Below are 22,354 nucleotides of genomic sequence, written 5' to 3' on the forward strand. Positions count from 1 at the left end.
TTGAGACTGGCATTGGCACTCCTAAGCATAATCTCTCCTATGAGCTTGATTTTTGGCAATACAAAATCTAAGAAGGTAAGTCTGTGTGCACAATTTCTGCTTTTAGTTTTGGCAACAGGGGAGGAGGAAAGCCCTTGGGCAAGGTAAGGAAAATAAAAAAGCCTGGTTATCTTCTTGAAATGGGAGGGAGAAGAAAAAAAGCTTTGAGCAAAACACAAATAATTATCTCAAAATATGTTGCCCTATACTTGTCTGTTTATGAGTCTTTTCCCTTCATTAAATTGTGAGTGCCTTTTAATGTATTGTGGAATTTCATTTCCTAATATTTCAATAGAGAGTGCAGATATAACTCACAGTTTAGTCTGGGAGAAGGTATACTCAGAAAGCATATAGAGGAAAGTGCTGCTACCTGAGCTAAATCTCAGTGACTAGGAGTAATCCATGACTAGGCTAGGTAAAACAATATTAGTATCAGGGGACCTGCATAGATAAAAGTTTAGAGATAAAACAAGACCCTACTTTTTAAGATCTACATGTAGAAAATGAGACTGAAAGTGTTGGTAAGGTCCAGATAATGAAAAGTATTGATTACCATGCTATAAAGAGTTTGTACTTTATTTTATGAGAGGCAATACAGCATAGAGATTAGGACACAAATTCTGGAATGACATTTGCCTGGCATTGAATCTGGCTCCATCACTTACCAGCTATGAGACCCTGTGATAATCATTTAGCTTTTCTGTGCCTCAGTTTCCTTACTGGTAAAATGGGATGACATCAGTACCTATCTTATAATGCTGTGATGAGGATTAAGTGAATTAATACAGTAAAATACTTTCAGAAGCACTGGCACACTATGAGCACATTGAATTATGAGCTATTATTATAAATTATTCTGTAGGGCAATGGGAAGTTAGTGAAGAAGTTTGAATGGACATATTTGTGTTTTGAAAAGGTCACATTGACTACAGCATGAAAAATGACAAGAATCTGTCTTGTTAGAAGATGGAAATGCTTCAGGAGGTTATTGCAATTGATCAGTCAAGAGATGTTAAGGGCTAGGATTAGGATCGTGGCAGTGAAGATGGAGTGATTATGGATGGACCCCTGAGGTATTTAGAGAATAGAATCTTTATGATATTGTGTGTATGAAATGGTGATTGAAGATAAATGAGAAAAAGGAATCTAGGATGACTCCTTTGTTTCTATCTTAGGACACTGCTTGAGAAGTCATGCTACCGTTTGGTACTGGAAATAGAGGAAAGGAAAGTGATGATAAGTTACATTAATATTTTGAGTATTCATGTTCTTTGAAATAGAGAAAACTATTTCAAAACTGTTACATTGTCTATCAGTGTTTTGAAATCATGTATGGAAGGATTATCTGGATATTTTAAGATCATCTGCATAAGTGGAATTTATCACCATTCTAGGGAAGATATACTTTCTTCTTCATGCTGTTCTTTGGTTTGTTATTTGCATAGCTCAAAAATATTATTGAGAAGAATCCTTTGGTGACTAATGTAGAAGTATCAAGGTACCATGATAGAGCACTGGTAAATTTATTTCGGATCAGGAGTCTGTCAGCTTTCCAAAATAAGAGGACCTTTGGAAATAACTAGTTTAAAGGCTTAAAACCATATCAGTTCAACCAAAAACTTATTGCCTACCGGGTAATAGGCATTATGCTAATGTAAAAGCAGAAGCAGTTCCTACTCTCATGGGCCTTACGATTAACCATAAGTGATAGAGAGAGAGAGATGAATATTTCAGGCAGATGAAGCAGCATGTGCACAAGCCCTGTGGTGAGAGCACAGAGCACAAAATAGGAGAGTGTATAAAAAGTGTCTATAGAAGTAGTCAGATGCCACAATATTTAGGACCTTGAGGACCAAGTAAACAATTTTTATCTTTATCCCAAGATAAAGAGGAAGCCATGAAGAATTTATAGCAGGGCAGTTGTATAATCAGATTTGCACTTGGAAAACAGAAGAAAGGCACTCTGCCTGTAATGTAGAAATAGAGCGGGGCCAGAGTAAATTCAAGGAGATGTATTAAGAAGCTATTGTAGGGGCCCCTGGCTGGCTTGGTCTGTACAGCATGTGACTCTTGATCTCGGGGTCATGAGTTTAAGCCCCACGTTGGGCATAGAGATTACTTAAAAAAAATGATTGTTATTGCCCACTGGTGATGGTTAAAAGTCGAATACAGATTTTTTTTTTTTTAAAGAAGCTATTGTAATAGTCCAGGCAAATTATGATGGTGATTTTGTTTGGACTAGCATGGTAGGGGTATAGATGGATATAAGTAGTTTCAAGGGATGTTTGAAAACTGAATTGAATTTGATTATGGATTGGACATGGGAGATGTAATGTCAGGTGTCTAGGGTGCCTGGTTTCCGGCTTGTACTGTTGAATGGACACCACTGATAACTAGTAACTTGGAACTACTACACCTTGAAACTACATCTCTGACAAGAGGACCCATTTTCAGATGGAAGATCATGATTTTGGTGTTTGGCATTTTGCATTTGAGGTGTGTTTGAGACTTCCAAGTGAAGATCTTAAGAAAGCAATTAGATATACAAGTCTGGAGCTTAGAGCACTAGTTTGGATGAGAGATACATGTTTGAAAGTCATTGTCATATTGATGGTAATGGAAGGTGTAGGAGTGGATAAAAATACCTAGGGAGAACATAAAGTCAGAAGAAATGAGGGCCAAAGAACTCTGATGTATAATATTAGGATAAGTAAAGGATAAGCCTATAAATGAAAAAGTAAGAGTAGCCAGAGAGACAGAAGGAAAACTGGGAAGCTGTTGTCAGAAAAGCCAAAGGATTAGTGTTTCAAGGATGGTGGTAAACAGGTGAATGCCGCTAAGAGAGAAACAAGATTGGAATGAAAAATATTGAATCAGTAACATGAAGTCATTAGTTATTCTAGTGGGACCTGTTTTAAGAAGAGTCATGGATTGGTGGGATGAAGAAAAAAAAAAACTAGAAGAAAATGGAGTGATAAAAGAGTGAGTGGGGGCATGTGGGGAAAATAGCAAATATAGACAACTCTTTCTAGAAGTTTGGCTGTAAAGAAGTGTTGGAGCAGTAGCTGGAGGCAAATATGTGGGCAAGCTAATTTATGTTTTTTAAGCTTAGGGAGAGATGAGCATGTTTGAATGCTAATGGGATGTATCTGGCTGAGACATTTATCCGTACATACATCTTATGTATGTTAAAGATATTAAAGAGAAGAAAAAAATTAAATTGTACGATTTCTGATAATCTGAGCAGGATGGGAATTCAAAACACACAAGAGATATTTTATCTTAGATAGTAGGAAATATACTTCCTTTATTATAGCAGGAGGGAAGGAAGAGAGGATGTGGGGAAAATATGGAATCAGGAAGATGAGGGAATTTCCAACTGATGGCTTAATTTTGTTTTTAAAGAGGTAAAGTCATGTGCTGAGGTTGGAGGAGAAGGAATGAAAGGATTGAAGATATTAGAAAAAAGCTTTAATTGTTGTCAATAATGGAATAAAGTTGAACGGAGACATGTAATAGTGTTTTTGAGTAGTATGGTGGATTTATATAAAATGAATGTTAGGAATTTATCATGGAACCAATCTATTGTGGGACTTGTTCCATCAGCACTCACCTGCTCAGTGACAGGCACAGGGGAGACCTGAGAGTTGAATTCATTTAGGGTTGGAGTTTTGTTAGGAAGTTATGATAAAAAAGCAGAGAGGAAAGTTTAGTTTGGGGTATGGAAGCCAATCTAGATGGCATAAAGAAAGGAAACAAGGCCAAATCTGATGGATGAATTTGGGAAAAAACAGTCAAGTCTTTGCAAAGCAGAAAAAATGATCAGAGTGGCAGTACTTAAAGACCTAAGCTAGAGGGAAATGAGATTATGGGAAAATCATTTAATTTCTCTGGCCTCTGTTTTCTCATTTATTTTTAAGCCATGGTGATAGATGGTGGAAGCTAAGTATGTGTTTGTGTGTGTAAATTTGTACACATATCTCGTCTTTTTGTAGTAAGTATCAGTAGAATCAGATGGGCCTAGGAGCTCCTGAAGAGCATCCCACCCACTTCTAAGGAATGAAGTGGAGTTAGGGGGTAAGAGGTATTAGTCATTCTAACTTTCCCATGGATGCTAGGGCAAAGGAAGACAAAGCCATGTTCTAAAGGCGTGATTCTATTACAAGTAGTGTTCTTTCCCCTAGGCATGTTTGACCTAGCTCATCCAGCAGTGATTAATCACTAATTATGGAATCAGCCATTTGCTTTATCTACCACTTTTGCAGGAAGAACAGTGTACATTGTTGACGGAATTAGTACTTATTTATTGAGAGGAAACTTGAAGTCCAGGGTATCCTGATAATAGCCAAAACATGTGGGGTGACATGACAACCAAAACTGTCAATATCTGGAAAAGGAGAAGTTACGTATGATTAAAGATATGTGAGTGCATCATCACAACATCAATCAAAACACTGTGGCAGCAGCTTGTGGTAGGAAGAAGTGCTGTGGTACACGAGAGTAGTTATTATGAGCCGAACCTCCAGAGGGCCATAGAGAGTCCTCCAGCACGTGTATCCTCTTGTTTACCACTATAAGGACTTCGAAGGCCTCAGAGGGGTAAATTGAAATGTTTTTTTGGTCACTGTAAAAAGTTTCTACTTCAGCATTTTGTGATTATATTATTTGCAAGTGGGGTGGTTCAAGTTTGTTCCCTCCTCCCAGCCCCAGGTATCTGGTTGCAGATTTTAGCCAAAGGAAGTACTACATAGTTTAAATGTGGCCCTTTACAGGAATGAGCTTCTGACTCAGGCTATGTAGAAAATGAGGGGTTGGACAGTGTAAGTGCAAACTTCTTTTATTTCTTGGAAATTTGTGCTTGAAAGGTTATGAACTTTCAAAGTATTTTATTTTATTTATTTTATTTTTTTAAAGATTTTATTTATTTGAGAGAGAGAGAGAGAGCACATGGGAGGGGGAGGGCCAGAGGGAGAAGCAGACTCCCTGCTGAGCAGGGAGCCCGATGCGGGACTTGATCCTGGGACTCCAGGATCATGACCTGAGCCGAAGGCAGTCGCTTAACCAACTCAGCCACCCAGGCGCCCTCAAAGTATTTTAATACACAATGCTAAATACTCATCTAATTAGGTTACAGGTTCTGCTTAAATAAGAAAGTGGTTTATTTTGCTCTTACTTGAGTGTCTTGAGGTAGCAAGCTGCAGGAAGAATATACAGCTTTATTGCATGAGGTCAAGAGCCCTGGGCTACTCCAAACTCATTGTTCGACCACACCTAGGGTGTTTCCCTCATCTACTTGATCAAAGGTGGCTCACTACCAAGACCATATTCTTTTTTTTTTTAAAGATTTTATGTATTTATTTGAGAGAGAGAAAGCATGAACAGGGGGAGGGGCAGAGGTCGAAGCAGACTCCCCTATGAGTGCATAGCCTGATACTGACACTGGGGCTCCATCCCAGGACCCTGAGATCATGACCTGAGCCAAAGGCAGACATTTAACTGGTTGAACCACCCAGGTGCCCCTACCAAAACCATATTCTAAGCAGCAGGATAGAGAACGGAGGAAAGGAGGAGGGGAGAAAACATCCATTCTTTTTAAAGGTAAGACCCAGAGAGGTGAGTGGGAGGATGGCGTAACTGGGTGATGGGCATTAAGGAGGGCACTTAATGGAATGAGCACTGGGTGTTATACGCAACTGATGAATCACTAAATTCTACCCCTGAAACTAATAATACAGTATATGTTAACTAAATTGAATTTATTTATTTATTTGTTTATTTATTTATTTTTTAAAGATTTTATTTATTGGAGAGAGAGAGACAGAGATAGCAACAGAGATAGCAAGAGAGAGCACGAACGGGGAGGAGAGGGTGAAGTGGGCTCCCCACTGAGCAGGGAGCCCGATGTGGGGCTCGATCCCAGGACCCTGGGATCATGACCTGAGCCGAAGGCAGACACTTAACCGACTGAGCCATCCTGGTGCCCCACTAAATTGAATTTAAATTAAAAAAAAAAAGGTATGACCCAGAGATTGGAGATGACACTTCCATTTACATCTCTTGGGCCAGACCTTAAGCACATGTCACATGTAGCCGAGAAGATGTTCAGAAATGTAGTCTTCATTTTGTGTGGCCATGTGTCCTGCTAAACCTTGGGGGCTCCAGTACTACTGAAGGAGATGAATATTATGAGACAGCTAGTAATCTTAGCTGCACCACCTCCAAAAAAAGATTGTACCAATTTATATTTCTACCAGTAGCCTGAGAGAAGGCTCACACTTTATTAATTTTGCTTGTATTATAATTTATTTAACTCTAAGTTTATATAATTTATTTTTTAAAAGACTAATTTTGGAGCAATTTTAGGTTCATGGGAAAATACAGAGGAAGGTACAGAAATTTCCCATATGCCCCCTGCTCCCACACATGCATAGCCTTCCCATTTTCAATATCCCACACTAGAGTGGTTCATTTGTAGCAGTTGATGAACCTACGTTGACCCGTCCTTATCACTCAAAGTCCATAGTTTACATTAGGGTTTACTCTTGATGGTTGTACATTCTATGTGTTTGAACAAATGTATAATGGCATGTATACACTATTATAGTATCATATAGAGTATTTTCTCTGCCCTAAATATCCTCTGTGCTCTGCTTATTTATCCCTCTCCCTCACTCCAGTCCCTGGCAACCATTGATCTTTTTATTGTCTTCATACTTTTGGCTTTTCCAGAATGTCATATAATTGGAATCAGATAGTATGTAGCCTTTTCAGATTGGCTTCTTTCACTCACTAAGTAATAGGCATTTAAAGTTCCTCCATGTCTTTTCATGGCTTGATGACTCATTTCTTCTTAGCACTGAATAATATTCCATTGTCTGGATATACCATAGTTTGTTTATCCTTTCACCTACTTGAAAGACATCTTGGGTTGCTTCTAAGTTTTAGCAGTTATGAATAAAACTGCTAGAAACATCTATGCTCAGATTTTTGTGTAGACCTAAGTTTTCAACTTCTTTGGGTAAATACCAATGAGTATGATTGCTGGGTGGTATAGTAAGAATATGTTTAGCTTTTAAGAAATCACCCAGCTGTCGTCCAAAGTGGCTGTACTACTTTGCATTCCCACTAGCAATGAATGGTTGTTCCTGTTGCTCCACATCCTCTTTATCACTTGTTGTTGTCAGTGTTCCAGATTTTGGCCATTCTAATAGGTATGTAGTGAAGTTTTTGTTTTTTGTTTTTTGGTGTTTTTTTTTGACTGCTCCTTCAGTAGACTTTAGGGAACACTATGTCTTGCTTGTTTTCATATCTGTAGCCTTGAATGCAAAATGGATGCTCAGGAAATGTCTGTGAAATGAAGATCTGGATGGATGCCTATGACTGTGTCAGCACCAATACAGCAATCAAAGGACAGGCTGGAAAAATAGAGACTCTGAGGTTGCATTTTGATGAGAGTGCTCTAAAGTCACTTAGGAAATACTGTCTCACCCAGGCTCAAAAGCAGCTATCAAAAACAGTGAGAAACTGGGTAGGTAGGCAGACCTATCACTTAGGATTATGAAGTAGATTTTGAACTTTTAAGCAGATATGATTATAAAAACCAGTTCTCTTAAAGCAGGAAATTCATTTTTATGAAGGGCAGTAAGTCCACTGAAGAACAATAAATCTCTGCCCACATACAAGTAAAAAAAAAATAACTGTTTTTTTGGTCACTTTAGAAAAGCACTTTTCTAAAAAAGATTTATTTATTTATTTTGGTGGGGGAGGGGCAAAGGGAGAGGGAGAGAGAATCTCAAGCAGACTCCCTGCTGAGCACAGAGCCTGACACTGGGCTCATTCTCAACCCTGAGATCATGACCTGAGCTGAAACCAAGAGTTGGTACTCAACTGAATGAGCCACCCAGGTACTCCTGTCATAAGCACTTTTAAAAAGTAAACTTATAAGGTTACAAAACTGGTTTAATCTTTAAGTGATCAAGTGATTATTCTGAAGCCAAAGAACTAATGAAAATGTATTGAGAAGAGAGAATGCTCCAGTGTTTTAAAAATTAGGACAGCCAGTGATCCAAAAATATATTAATTTCTACTTAATGGAAAAGAGAAGCATCAGTAAGAAAGAGGAAGACGGAGAAAACAGAAACAAGAGAAAAGAAAAGAAAGTGGGGGCAGGAAGGAGAAGGGCACGAGGGAGAAGAAACAAACAGCCTGAAATGATGGATTAGCTACCCTCCATGGTCTGAGTCTCAGATATTCTGTTAGCCAGAACACAAATCCTCTTGCCTAGAGAGATGCACTTACTGGAACTCTGGGAGTATGTCCAGTTGTATTGTTTGATCCCTCAGTTTCAAAGTTTTCAACATATAATAAAGGCGATATGTTCCTATTTTGCATTTTGAAATCAGGACAAGAACCAGAATCTCTGATATTCCTCAATTCAGATCTTCAATTATGTTTCTAGACTAACAGCTGAATTTTTTATATGCCTTATAAAAATAAAATTGTTTCTGATGACTTTTGCTGCAAAAGACAAATTTAGAAGGAAAAAAATGAAATCTCAGATTGCACATAGAAAGTAAAGATGTTCAATAGTCTGGAGAAATGGTAAGTTTTTTAAAATATTATTTCATTAGAAATGCAAGAAGTTGGAGATAGCGTTGTAAAACAATTTGAGCAGATGGAAAGTATTTGTTAAAGTAATCACTGGTGAAACTAAACTTTGATAGTTCCTAGTTGCCCTAGAAAAAATGTTCTGTCTTGGTATGGTACTCTTTCACAGTACAATTCTAAAATACTCTGGCCTGCGTCCCTCAAATAAGAACACCTGCCGTTACTAAACAGGTATGGCAAAAATCCAAGGAGGCGCGCCTGGGTGGTGCAGCAGGTTGTGCGTCTGACTCTTGGTTTTGGCTCGGGGTGTGATCTCGGGGTTGTGAGATTGAGCCCCAAGTTGGGCTCCACACTTAGCATGGAGTCTGCTTAAGGATTCTCTCTCCCTCAGGGCGCCTGGGTGGCCCAGTTGGTTGAGTGTCCTACTCTTGGTTTCCTCTCAGGTTGTGATCTCAGGGTCCAGAGATTGAGCCCCACCTCAGGCTCCCTACTCAGCGGGAAGCCCGCTTCCCTTTTCCGTCTGCCCATCCCTGTGGCTCGTGCACACACTCTCTCTCTCTGAAATAAATAAATCTTTTTTTTTTTAAAAGATTCTCTCTCCCTCTGCCCCACCCTCTGCACACTCTCTCTCTCTCATATAAATAAGTAAATCTTTAAAAAAAAAATAAATCCAGGGGCGCCTGGGTGGCTCAGTCATTAAGCGTCTGCCTTCAGCTCAGGTCGTGATCCCAGGTCCTGGGATCGCCCCGCTTTGCGCTCCCTGCTCCGCGGGAAGCCTGCTTCTCCCTCTCCCACTCCTCCTGCTTGTGTTCCCTCTCTCGGTGTCTCTCTCTCTGTCAAGTAAATAAATAAGATTAAAGAAAAAAAAAATAAATCCAAGGAAGAGTAGGATCAAACCTTCATGTGAGATGTTCTCCATTTATGTTTTCAAGAGGAAAGAAATGTGTGATTGCCTCCCAGCAGGAGCACCTATGACCCTTTATAGCAAACTTCTCAGCAGAGTTAACTGTAGTCATTGTCTCCACTGGCCCATCCATTCTTTCCTGAACCCACTTTAATCTGAGTTTTGCTTCAAATATTCCACATGTTCCCTTATCAACATCACCAATTATTTCCCATTTGCCAAGTCCATTAGATCTTTTTCAGGTCTCATCTTAGTTGTCCTATCAGCAGCTTTTGACATTATCTATCACTCCTTGAGACATTTTCTTTACTTGGTTTCTGGGGCACCACAAACTCTAGATTTTTCTCTCACCTCCCTGGCTTCTCCTTAGTCTCCCTTGTTGGTACATCCTCATTTCTTTGACCTCTATAGATTGGAGGGTCCCAGATCTCAGTTCTTGGTCCTCTTTTCTTTATTTCATCTATTTTATACCCTAGGGGACTTCAATTGTTTCTGTGGCTTTAAATACTATCTATATACTGGTGACTGCCAAATATATATCTATAGCTCTGGTCTTTCCTCTAATCTCCAGAGTCAAATATCCAACTGCCTATTCATCTTCCTCCCTTGGATGTTTAGTTAGGCAGCTTAAACTGAACCATACAAAGCTGATCCCTTGTCCGTCATCCCCAGGCCACATAAATAATTACCCAGTTGCCCATGACAAAAATAGAGGCATCATCCTCTGATGCTCTGCACTCAATCCATCAGTAGATCCTATCAGCATCTCCACTGCTATCAACTTGATCCCCGTCACCATCAGCTCTAGCCTGCATTATTGCTTCTACCCTTTCCTTCCATACATCGTGTCGCTATACTCACAACTGTCCAGTTGCCTCCCATTTTACTAAAATAATTGAGAAATTCATTACCATGGTCCACAGCCTGCCTATCTTTATGAGATCAGATAAACTTTTCTCTTTCCTATCCTGCTGGTCTTGCTAGTTCTAGAACTACTAAGCTGATTCCCACCTCAGGGCTTTTGAATGTGCTGTTCCTTCTACCTGGAAGATTCTTCTCCTGTGTCTTTACCTGATTCATTTCTTCACTTCACTGAGGTCCTTAATGCCACTTTTTCAGAGAGGCATTTCCTGATCACCCTATCTAAAAGGAGCCCTCATTACTCTCTTTCATATTATCTTGCTTTATTTTTCTTTATAAAAATCAAAATTAGAAATTATAATTATCTGATATGTTTATTGTCTGTCTCCCACACCAGAAAGTTCCAGGAGAGCAGGTTTTTTGTCTTGTTCACTGTTGTATCCCTCATGCCTGGAAGAAGGCCTGGCATGTAGTAGGCTTTCAGAACTAATTGTTAAATAATGAATACGTGATAGAAATATTTATATGTTTTTGTTAGCATTCCTTTCTATAATTGATGGTACTATATATGATATAATACTATATTTTCATGTATTTACAGTTTATACCTCATGGACCTGAAGGAATATACTGGTAGAATAACACTGAAGTCATATAATCTCTGCTATGGTGGGGGCACCTGGGTGGCTCAGTTGGTTAAGCGTTTGCCTTCAGCTCAGGTCATGATACCAGAGGGGGCGCCTGCTTCTCCCTCTCCCTCTCCCTGCTGTTCCCCCTGCTTGTGCTCTCTCTGTCAAGTAAATAAATAAAATCTTAAAAAAATTAAAACCTGCTATGATACATTTTGTATTCTGTTTTTACTTAATTTGAGGGGGTGGGGCACACTCTATTATTTACTTTTGAAGTTGTTAACGCGAAGTGAATGTTTTGAGTACACAGTGTTTGCTTGTTGACAAGTATTTGGGAGCATCTGGTAGTGGGGAGAAGGGTGGTGAACAAAAGAAATTGTTTTGCTAGTTCCAGAGAAGTGGTGCCTTCCAAGATACTGCATTGCTCTACAGCTGTGACTTCACTTGAATAGGATATAAGGTATATTTCACAATAACAATTTGACCTGTTCTAAGAAGTGGATGAAGTGGGGGCTTTTTTTAAAGGGTTGTAGAAGTCTGTTGGTGTTTTTTTGGGTGGGATTATAACCTAATAAAGCTCTGATCGGCTCAGATTAGGGACTGATTCTGAAATGTGTGAACTGCTTCATGAATTAACACTGTAAACCTGGCAGTTGCTGTTGTAGCTCAAAACTGAATTCACTGGCTTTGTGTGTGCTTTAGGAAACTTGTTAGCTGGATGAACTCAGGATGTCATACAGGAAAGCATCTACAGAATGTTTTTTTTTTTGTATACAATGTTGGAATGTAATGTCAAGGACACAAATATAATCATATTATAGATAACCCGTTGTTAAAGTAGTATTTGTTGAAAAGAGATCCTACCTGTATTTCATTGGTCTACAGTGATTTTTATCATTCAGCTTGTGCCTAACATTTTTGTGTATTTTTGTGGGAGGTGTCTTAACACTTGGCTGGTGGCAAGTATGATGAATCTGTCTGATTCAAAGTTTTTTTTGTGTGTTGGAAAGTACACAGTCATCTTCAGCATTCTTTATGAATTACTCCACTGCAGGACAAATTATTCGCTAGTTATTATCTAAATTAAATTTGTCTCACCACTAGTTCATATGCTGATTGAGCCACGTATTGATCTCAGCATGTTGTCAGACCTCAGGATCTGGCAGGTTCCAGAGGTGCTGATTATGATGCTGAGTCATGGCCATAGGCCAGAAGCTATGAATAGACATTTGCGCATGTTGAATGGTCTCCTTGAAACGAGATTAGTTTTTCAGGAAGTTAGTGCTTTTGAGTCACATCCTGAAACCATGCATGGATACACAGCAGATTAACTGATGAAACAGAGTGATATCCCAGGGATAACTTGTATGAGAGGAAATTTAGCTTCACTAAAGTGAGATTAGTTGAAAGACAATATTATATGTTAAAAGGAACATAGTCTTTAAGAATCAGATATACACATCTTCTCTTGCTTAAGTTATATGACCTTGAGTAATTGAGCCTCAAATGACTCATTTGTAATATTGGGATAATAATATAGTAACTATCAATGTTTGTGAGACTTAAGTGAGCTAATCCATATTGATGTGGTTTTAGAATATAGGTGAGGTTCAGTGGGGTCAAGTCCGGAGCCAATGACCAAGAATGAATTCTTGAGATGTCTTTGGTGCAAAAAGGTGATTAACATAACATAATAAAATAAAATTTAAAAGAAGTGGTTTATTAAAGCATGGGTACAGGATCAGTGGGCAGAAAGAACTGCTGCCCCGGGGTCTTGAGGAGTGGCTGATGATATTTTCCGGAATTGGGGGAAGTAAGGAAAAGGGAGGTTTCAAAAGGATTTTCATATTTAAAGAAGACCCTCAGGATACTGGAAGCCTGGCTTTTATCAAGCTAGGGTTGTTTTTCCCCCTGGCAAGGCATTAACATTAAGATAGTTGGGAGATTCCTGGGCGCCTGGGTGGCTCAGTTGGTTAAGCGACTGCCTTCGGCTCAGGTCATGATCCCGGAGTCCTGGGATCAAGTCCCACATCGGGCTCCCAGCTCAGCAGGGAGCCTGCTTCTCCCTCAGACCCTCTCCCCTCTCATGCTGTTTCTCTCTCTCTCTTTCTCTCAAATAAATAAATAAATAAAATCTTAAAAAAAAAAAAGATAGTTGGGAGATTCCTGGAAGAATGTCACACATGTCCCACTCGGGAGTGGGGGTGGGGGGAAGCTGCAGGGTGTCCACTCATGCTTTTCTCTTCGGCTAGCCTTCTGCTCCCTCATTGCATATCAAGCATCTGGCACAGAGCTTGACACCTGGTAAGAGCTTAAAAAACTGTAGTCCCTGTTAGTATTACTTTCTAAATCCCCTGGCAAAGTTGGTGCTAGAGCCCAGACCTCCTAGTCAGTGTGCCTTCTCACTTAAGACCATATAAATTGTTTCACCCACAGATGACATTTAAGCCTTTGCAATCACCCCACTTTTCCATTTTTCTCTCCTCAAGCTCTACTTCTCTATTTTCCCAGTTTGTTTTTTTTTTCTCTAAGCCCTATTCTTTTTTTTTTTTAATTTTAATAAATTTTTTATTGTTATGTTAATCCCCATACATTACATCATTAGTTTTAGATTTAGTGTTCCATGATTCATTGTTTGTGCATAACACCCAGTGCTCCATGCAGAACGTGCCCTCCTCAATACCCATCACCAGGCTAACCCATCCTCCCAACCCCCTCCCCTCTAGAACCCTCAGTTTGTTTTTCAGAGTCCATCGTCTCTCATGGTTCTTCTCCCCCTCCGATTTCCCCCCCTTCATTCTTCCCCTCCTGCTACATTCTTCTTCTTCTTTTTTTCTTTCTTAACATATGTTGCATTATTTGTTTCAGAGGTACAGATCTGAGATTCAACAGTCTTGCAAAATTCACAGCGCTTACCAGAACACATACCCTCCCCAGTGTCCATCACCCAGTCACCCCATCCCTCCCACCCCACCCCCCACTCCAGCAACCCTCAGTTTGTTTCCTGAGATTAAGAATTCCTCATATCAGTGAGGTCATATGATACATGTCTTTCTCTGTTTGACTTATTTCGCTCATAAGCCCTATTCTTACTGCTTTGGCTGATTTTTTAGATACCTTAAGTAATGTGAATGGAAAGGATCAAATTTTGTAACACCGGTTTTTTTTCCAGTCTAATGGCAACATAAATGATATAGCCATACTTTATGTGTTTTTTTTAGAAGTCACCTTAGTGGTATTGCAAAACTCTATTCATTATTTAAAAAAAAAAATAATTATTTGTCTCTGCAACTTGCTCACTGCCTTTATAAATGAAATAAGAACCTGTGATCATTTCAGATACTTTGGAATAGACTTTTTGTATTTCTTTGTCAGGGTAGAAAAGGAACTTTTTCCACAAAGCCGTATTATTTAAGTGACTGCATTCTTAGGCTTGTAGCATTTTTCTGCCCCTTACTTCTTTTACCTTGCCTTTCCATACAGATTGTATCAGTTGTGAGATCTTGGGCAAGTCACATCACTTCTCCAAGCTGCAATATTACTGATTGTAAATATGTAATACCAACGTTATACACCTGCAGATTTGTTAAAATAATTCACTAAGTTCTTTGTAAACTGTAAAAGATAAGCAAAATTCATGAAGTTATTGTTAAGACAAATATCAGTAAAGGCAACTGATGGATCAGTAAGGGTGGTGAAAGTTTGAAGTTAATAATAATTGTCTACTTATCAACTATGGACAGGTCAATTTTGCTGAATTAGTAGGAGCAAATGTGTAGGGTTGCAGCAAGTTATTTTCAAATTTTTGATTAGTAGCAAGGTACTCAGAAGCAAACTCCTAAGCATACAGAGCAACTTAACTCTTACAGTACTTTCACATACATTGTCTCATTTAATCTTCAGCACAAGTCTGTCAGGCTGGTGTCATTATCTCCATTTTATAGATGGAAATTGAATTATAATTTGCTTCCAGGAACATTAGTGGTTGAGGCAGACCTGAAATCCAAGTTGATACTTACACCACTGTGCCTTTTGTTATAACAAGTTCCTCAGCTGTATATGTATTTGTTTATCCAAAGATTAATTAGTCCTGTCAGCTTTTACATACCTTGCTGTAATTCTTAATTTGCTTTAGATGCTTTTAGCCCAACCCATAACCTCCCCTGTCTTGTGATTTGTATAATCTGTATCCTGGCCTGCTGGCTATTTCAGGAACACCTATCTTCTTCTTTTTTTTTTTTTTTTCCAGTGTGCTTGATCATCAGACAGGAAGGGAAGTATTAGAGATTCTAATTAACATCTCCAAAGTGAAGAAGAGAAAAAAAGGAGGACCTGTGATAATTGCCTATGATAATTAATTTCTTGGGAAACTATATTATTGGTAAGTACCTGGAGTTTCTCCAGTCATGCAAGGTTTATCCCTGTCCAACTCCTAGAACAAGGGGATTGTGTAGCATGGCTTTGAAGAGGTGGGGAAGTGAGGCTGAAAACAGGAAATAGTTTAGGCTTGCCATTCCAAAGGAGATTCTCAGTGGGAAACTGTTTAAGCAATAGTGTGTGAAACTGAGTGGGTAGAAACAGGAAGCTGCCCTCGACATTAATCTTAGCAATGGAAAATGCCTAGCCTAGTGGTTGTCATCAAGGACTCTGGTACTAGACTATCTGGATTCAAATCCAAGCTTCACCGTTTATAGTCTGCATGACTTACAGGAAGTTGTTTAATTTCTCTGTGTTTCAGCTTCTGGTCTTTAAAATGGGAATGAAAATAGTATATCCATCCAAGGTTGACTATGAGTATTATATGATATAATGTATGTAGAGTGCTTAGCATGGGGCAGTGCCTGGAATGCTGTGAATGCTGAATAAATAGGAGGAGGATTGCTACTATTATGGATATTGTGACTTGTCACTTGCACCTTGTATCTTGGACAAGATTTACCTGGAATAGTATCTGGCAAAACAAAACACACAAACAAAAAACAACAACAACAAACAAACGTGCTCAGTGAAAGCTTATTGAATTATTACTCTGCCAAAAATGTCATGATGGTAAAACTGTGTGGTGGGTTGATGGTTTGGGTGGTGAGAGTAGGTTGACCAAGGTTCAGGGGAGGCTTCTGGTAAAATAGGTTCAGGACAGACTCCTTATAACAAGAAAATTTATTGTTTAGTCAATGGAAAGGGCTCATGAGAGCTGGTTTTCAGTCCTAGCTTTACAACCAATAAGTTGTGTGAGTTTGGACAATTCATCTACCTCTCTTGGTATTTCCTCATTTTTAAAAATAAGGAGTTAAGGCCAGATGAGGTTTGTTGTTAACTGTGGTTGTTAGGGGACTGGGGGTGGAGAGTATAAGTGGTTGTTAACTGTGGGGTGGGGGTGGAGAGTATATCAGAAACTGTTTTAAATTTTGTATGTCTGTGTTTTCATCCCCCATCTTCCCTTTGTCTTCAGGTCCCTTCCCCTCTTGTGAAAAATCCTGTCTTTCCTGGTAACCATATAGTATGTAAAGCACCTCATTGCTCAAGTGGCAGTCTTGTAACCCAGAAGCCAAGGAAAGAGTTGTCTTCACATTCATTTGTATGAGAAGGTCTAGGTGGGACCCTAAGTGTATTGTAATTCAGGGAACTCCTTTCATAGGTTTATAGAAAAGTGACTCAGGAAGTGACTATTCCATTTCCTACCTTTGCTTAAATGTTTTGGGCTGATCTAGGAAATATGCCATTTGATAGCCTGAATCAAATTTCAGTAGCCTATAAAAGGAGTAGAAGCAAGGGATTTTTAACTCTCACCATTTGTGCTGCACATGCGACACAGGGCTATGAAAATATATAAGGACAGATTGATAGGGGAGAGAGAACTTTAAGATCTCTCTGGGAGCAGTTTAAGGGAGTTCTGATTGGCTTCGTCCTTATTAGTAATAAGAAAGGATTTCTCTTTGTCAGATCTATTTGCTGTCTTAGATCCCAAAGTAACCAGTGTGTTCATCTCAATCTAAGAGAGCAGCTCTGTGGAAAATCTGTTGACAGACCTACCTACTACTTACAGATGCTTTAGAGGACAGCAGTGGGTTTGCATGTGGGCAGAGAGGAATTGAGGAGAGAGATTTATTGGACCTCAGTAAGAGAAACGCTATTCTCTTACGATTTTATGAGACATAGAAAAAAATAGCATGGTGTGGATTCAGCCTGGCTAGCTAATTGAAGGAAGACTTAAATGCTGGAGTCCCAGAGGAAGAGCTTTCATAGTCCTCAAATGTGTGCAATCCAGCATAATAGGGTGGAAGTACACTGGGTTAAGAATCATATTTCTGTCCTACCTCCAGCTCTGTTACTAACTTGCTATGTAATCTTGGGCAAGTCTGAGTTTCACTTCCCAGTATATAAATGAGGCTGGGCTAACATAGTCTCCAAAATACATGCTGGCTTTAATAGCTTGATCTCAAGATTCTATGATGTAATAATTGAAACCTACCAATGTTAGAACATTACAGATGGACCAGGTAGGTTGAAGAGGGTGGTGCAGGGAGAGAGGGTCTCCCCTGCTTAATGAATTTATGTAGGAGAAAAGAAAAGTAATCACTGAATATTGGAATAATGACCTTTACTCCTTAACTTCCTGTGAAATTGTTGGTTCCAGGAATATAGACTCAAAGAGAAGTATAGAGCTGGGAGTAGTGATTTTTCTTTGAAAGAAGAGTGGTTGTTGATTAGGTAGGTATGTGGAGACATGAATCCTTTAAATTTTGATCACACAATCAATATTCTTCAAGAATGTAAAGATTATTAAGTTGTATTCTATGACAGTGAAGTGTTGTTTTAAGAAACAGGTGAAAAGTAAGATTTGCCCTTTAGAGAGGTCATTCTTGCTGTATGTGGTATGGAGGATGGCTTGGAGGCAGTAAAGACTGGATAATGAAATCCTGATGATAAATTCCTCATCTTGGAAGGGGTCGTGATAATGGAGAGGTTGTATGGGAGAGGGAGAAGTTGAAGAAAACTCCCAGGTTTCTGGTTTGGGCAACTGGGAAGATGAGAATGCTATTTACTGATACAGCAAACAGGAAAGAGTGGAACAGATAAAGAGTAGAGAACGGTGGTTTAATATTTATGGAGCAAAAAAATTTCTGAGGTATATGAGGCTTTGGTGTAGGTTCTGTGCTAAGTAATCAGATAACTTTCAAATACTTTTTAATCTCAGAAAAGAGTATATGTATCAATGTTTTTACTTTGCTGCTAGGGGAGAGGGTTGCTATAGAGATTAATGATACCATAACTCCCACTGTGAACCAATAAGGACACTGGTGGGTCTGACTCAGTCTTCAGGCTGAAGGCTATTTGAAGTTATCCTAGGCATGTGATGTATGAAAAAGTCTCTGTGTGTGGGGGGGGGCGGGTATGATGGGATACAGGCAGTTGTATGTTTGTATGTTTGTTTTGCCTTTTTTTTTTACTCTTATAGAAAAATGAGCCTAGAATCCTCCCTTTCCAGGTTATTGGTTCCAAACCTGGTTTTTTCTGTTTCCATGGTTCAAAGGGGCACAGTTTTCCCAATTCCTGGTAGAAAGCACACAGAGTCTCCAAATGTGTTTTTAATCACATTTAGTCTTGGTTATTTGAAGTAAGATAAAGTTAAAATGTTGTATTTTTCCTTCTTAGAGTGGATATTTCAAAGTATTGAATCTTGGAGAAATGGCTTTCATTCATTTGGATGTCAGACGTCTCTATACCCTGATTATTTGCACAGCATTTGGCTCTATGCCTTCAAATGCTGAGATACAAGGTAAACCAACAATGGAGTAGTTTTAAAATTTGGGATATTAACTGTCTTTTCAACCTACCCTGGGAAAGTGCATAACAAGTAGATAGATTGTTACTGGAAATATTTCAGGAAGTCCATACACAAAAGATGTGTTCTTACTAGTCAGCTTCACACATAAGGTAACTAATGATAACATTTTGCAGGATAAAAGCCAAACTAAAAGACATTTTCCATACCTTTTTGTATAGTCTTCTAAGAAATAGGTTAATTATCTGAAACCTCATTGCCTGGTACTCAGCTAACTGGAAACTTTCCTTATTTGTGGTCCTTAAGCTTTGAGACAATTAGATAAATAAGGAAAAATATACAGAGATTTAAAGTAAAATTTAAAAATAATTACAGAATTATTAAATCATGTCTAATGAATTTTTCTTATTGCAGAAGGTAATCAGAACAATGCATTTCACAAAGATTTGTAACCGTAAGAGTTGAAACAATAGAACTGTCATTTCATTCTCAAAAGAGACCTTTATTGGTACCTGGTGGGGGTCCCATGTCAGATCATAATTTGTGCCACAATTTCTTTTGGTAGATTCTTTTCTTCACCTCAGTAAGTATTATGAAGTTAGGCATTAAAATGAGCAAATGGGCAGAAATGAAAGGAAAATTATTAGCAGAAAGGCAACATGAGGGCAGTACTATAGTAGTATTAGATTTGTTAGTAGGAAAATTTATAGAATTATTTGTTTGTTTGCTTTTTAAACCACCAGTTGGGGGAGCCACTGCTGTGCACTGCTCCCTCCCCACAAATAAAATGGGCTTTTTCCTGATGTCACTTTGCTCAGCTGCCTGATACTTTTTCTTATGTCCTTCCAAAGAGTGGCCCTGGTTGGCCCTGGGATAGCTCTGAACTTTAGTTGGCGGATTCAGTTTACCAGAATGGAATGACAAGATCGGCTTGTTCTAATCCTTAAGGTGTTTAGCCATAGTAGTCATATTTTACACTTTCTATCCCTTTTGTAAGTTATATGCATATAGTAAACACTGAATTAATACTGATTGGTTCTTGCTATTAGAGTGATTTATGTAATAAAGTGTTCCCATCCTAGGCCAAATTCTGGTCTTTATAACCACAGAGATAATTCCATGTTGAATTGCCTGTTTCTATGAAAACTTAGTACCTAGGTAGGCAAAGTCATATTTGCATATAGCAGTATTCTAGACTTTTTAACAGCTTTATTGATATGATTTCCATAACATAAAACACAGCCTTATAAAGTGTACTGTTCAGTGGTCTGTAGTATCTTCACAGTATACTTGTGTAACAGCCCCAACTACTCAATTCCAGAATATTTATATCCCCTCCCCCAAAGAAATCGAATATTTATACAGCAGTCATGTGTTATTCTTCCTTTCCTCCAGCCTCTGGCAACCACTAATTGACTTTTGTCTCTATGGATTTGCCTATTCTGAATATTTCATATAAATTCGTCTTATGTGATCTTTTGTGATTGGCTTCTTTCAAGTTAGCTTAATGTTTTCAGGGCTCTTGCATGTTGTAGCATGGATCAGTACTTCATTCTTTCTTATGGCTGAATAATATTCCATTGTATAGATGTACTACAGTTTATCCATTCACCACCTGATGGACATATGGAAGTAATCTAGGTTTAGCAAGTTTTGTCATAAGATATAGGAAAAAAGTAAAAATATTTTATTGATTTTATTTCAGTTAATCCTCCTCAGGATTTTGAGATAGTGGACCCTGGATATTTAGGTTATCTCTCTTTGCAATGGCAACCTCCACTGTTTCTGGATAATTTTAAGGAATGCACAATAGAATATGAATTAAAATACCGAAACATTGATAGCAAACACTGGAAGGTAAGTAAAGCATGCACTTGAAATATCGGTGTGATTATTAGGAACTTTCTTGTAATTTTCGATGTCCGTGTCCACTCTGATTCCTGTATCTCAATAGCTACTTTTTTTTTAAAGATTTATTTGATAGAGAGAACACAAGTAGGCAGAGCGGCGGCAGAGGGAGAGGGAGAAGCAGGCTTCCTGCTGAGCAGAGAGCCCATACAGGGCTCGATTCCAGGACCCTGAGATCATGACCTGAGCCAAAGGCAGATGCTTAACCGACTGAGCCACCCAGGCGCCCCCTCAGTAGCTATTATTAAGAAATAACAAGCTGCCATGCCTGCTGCTATCTCCTGTGTATCCTGCCACATCTATTTTTACCCCACCCAGTATTAAGACGACTACCATTAGAAGTACAGGAAAAAAAAATTGATCCATGGAATATGGACTTGAAGAATACTTACACATTTTACTGTATTTTACAGTTACTTACATACCTGTATAAGGGTCTTATATATGCTATTGGACCATAAGCTTTTTCTTTGTAGGAATTAAGCCTTATTTTTCTTTGTACTTATCCCACAGAACACAGCATAGTTCTTTGCATATATTATAGTAAGTGTTCAATGAAAGTTTATTGACTTATTAACGACATAGTCAAGCATGTTCATTCAAAGATTTCTGTTGTATGAGGCATACTGTTAACCTTCCTCATTCAGTTTAGATAGTTTCAAGAGACAATTCAAATACAACATTTATTGAGCAACATTTTGGGCTAGGCACTTGGCTAGATATTGGGAATACAAGGATAAATGACATGATTGTAGTCCTCTCGGAGCTCACAATTTGTCTGGCTTTCTCCAGTTACCTCCAAGATTTTACTGTATATGATTCCTGAAGAGTTCAAGTGATATTTGAAATGTGATTAGATCATTTGTCATGTAATATGCATATGGTATCTGAAAATTATCTCTTGATTTCAAGTTCATTATAGCTCAAGTTCTTGCCATAGAGACTCTTCTCTTTTCCAAAGTTTTTTGGGGTTATTTTTGGTTTTCTTTTGTTTTGTTTGTTGTTGTTGTTGTCATCGTTGTTTCTTTGTTTTTAAGTAGGCTGTACACCCAACATGGGGCTCGAACTCACAACCCCAAGATCAAGAGTCGCATGCTCTACCGACTAGGCCAGCCAGGCACCCCTGGGGTTATTTTGAATAAGAAGTTCAGATTCAGATGATCTCATCAGATGATATAGTATGCAGAAATGAGCCTGCCAGGAATATATCTAGGACACTGTATCAGATAATCATTAAGAATTTCTTAGATATTGGGAACACTCCAGGGTGACTTCTTAGCCCTAATAATATGGCTCATGATGCTGTCACTGTTTATAAGTTTGGCTTTGTCTCATCTCCTTATCAAACAGACCATCATTACCAAGAATCTACATTACAAAGACGGGTTTGATCTTAACAAAGGTATTGAAGCAAAGATACACACGCTTCTGTCAGCGCAATGCACCAATGGATCAGAAGTTCGAAGTTCATGGTCAGAAACTACTTATTGGACATCACCACGAGGTTAAAATAAAGTTCTCTTTTCATATTTAATGCTGTCAGAGCAATCCATATAGGGCATAAAGCCCTTAACCTGTATTTACCAGATTGTATGTATAAGTGAAAGTGTGGCAACAAAT

The 22,354-nt window shown here is 38.7% G+C and overlaps 1 protein-coding gene across 1 annotated transcript in view; it reads left to right on the forward strand.

The window, feature by feature from the left end:
- IL13RA2 (interleukin 13 receptor subunit alpha 2) overlaps nt 1-22,354 on the forward strand; it is a 104,365-nt gene that overhangs the window by 62,180 nt on the left and 19,831 nt on the right. The window contains exons 4-7 of the mRNA XM_032392842.1: nt 15,290-15,421; nt 18,697-18,820; nt 20,532-20,683; nt 22,085-22,238. Of these exons, the coding sequence (XP_032248733.1) occupies nt 18,730-18,820; nt 20,532-20,683; nt 22,085-22,238 (397 nt within the window). The 5' untranslated portion in view covers nt 15,290-15,421; nt 18,697-18,729. The remainder of the gene's footprint in view (nt 1-15,289; nt 15,422-18,696; nt 18,821-20,531; nt 20,684-22,084; nt 22,239-22,354) is intronic.

The sequence above is a fragment of the Phoca vitulina genome, unplaced genomic scaffold (genome assembly GCF_004348235.1).
Source record: "Phoca vitulina isolate PV1807 unplaced genomic scaffold, GSC_HSeal_1.0 scaffold69, whole genome shotgun sequence".
Classification (NCBI taxonomy): domain Eukaryota; kingdom Metazoa; phylum Chordata; class Mammalia; order Carnivora; family Phocidae; genus Phoca; species Phoca vitulina.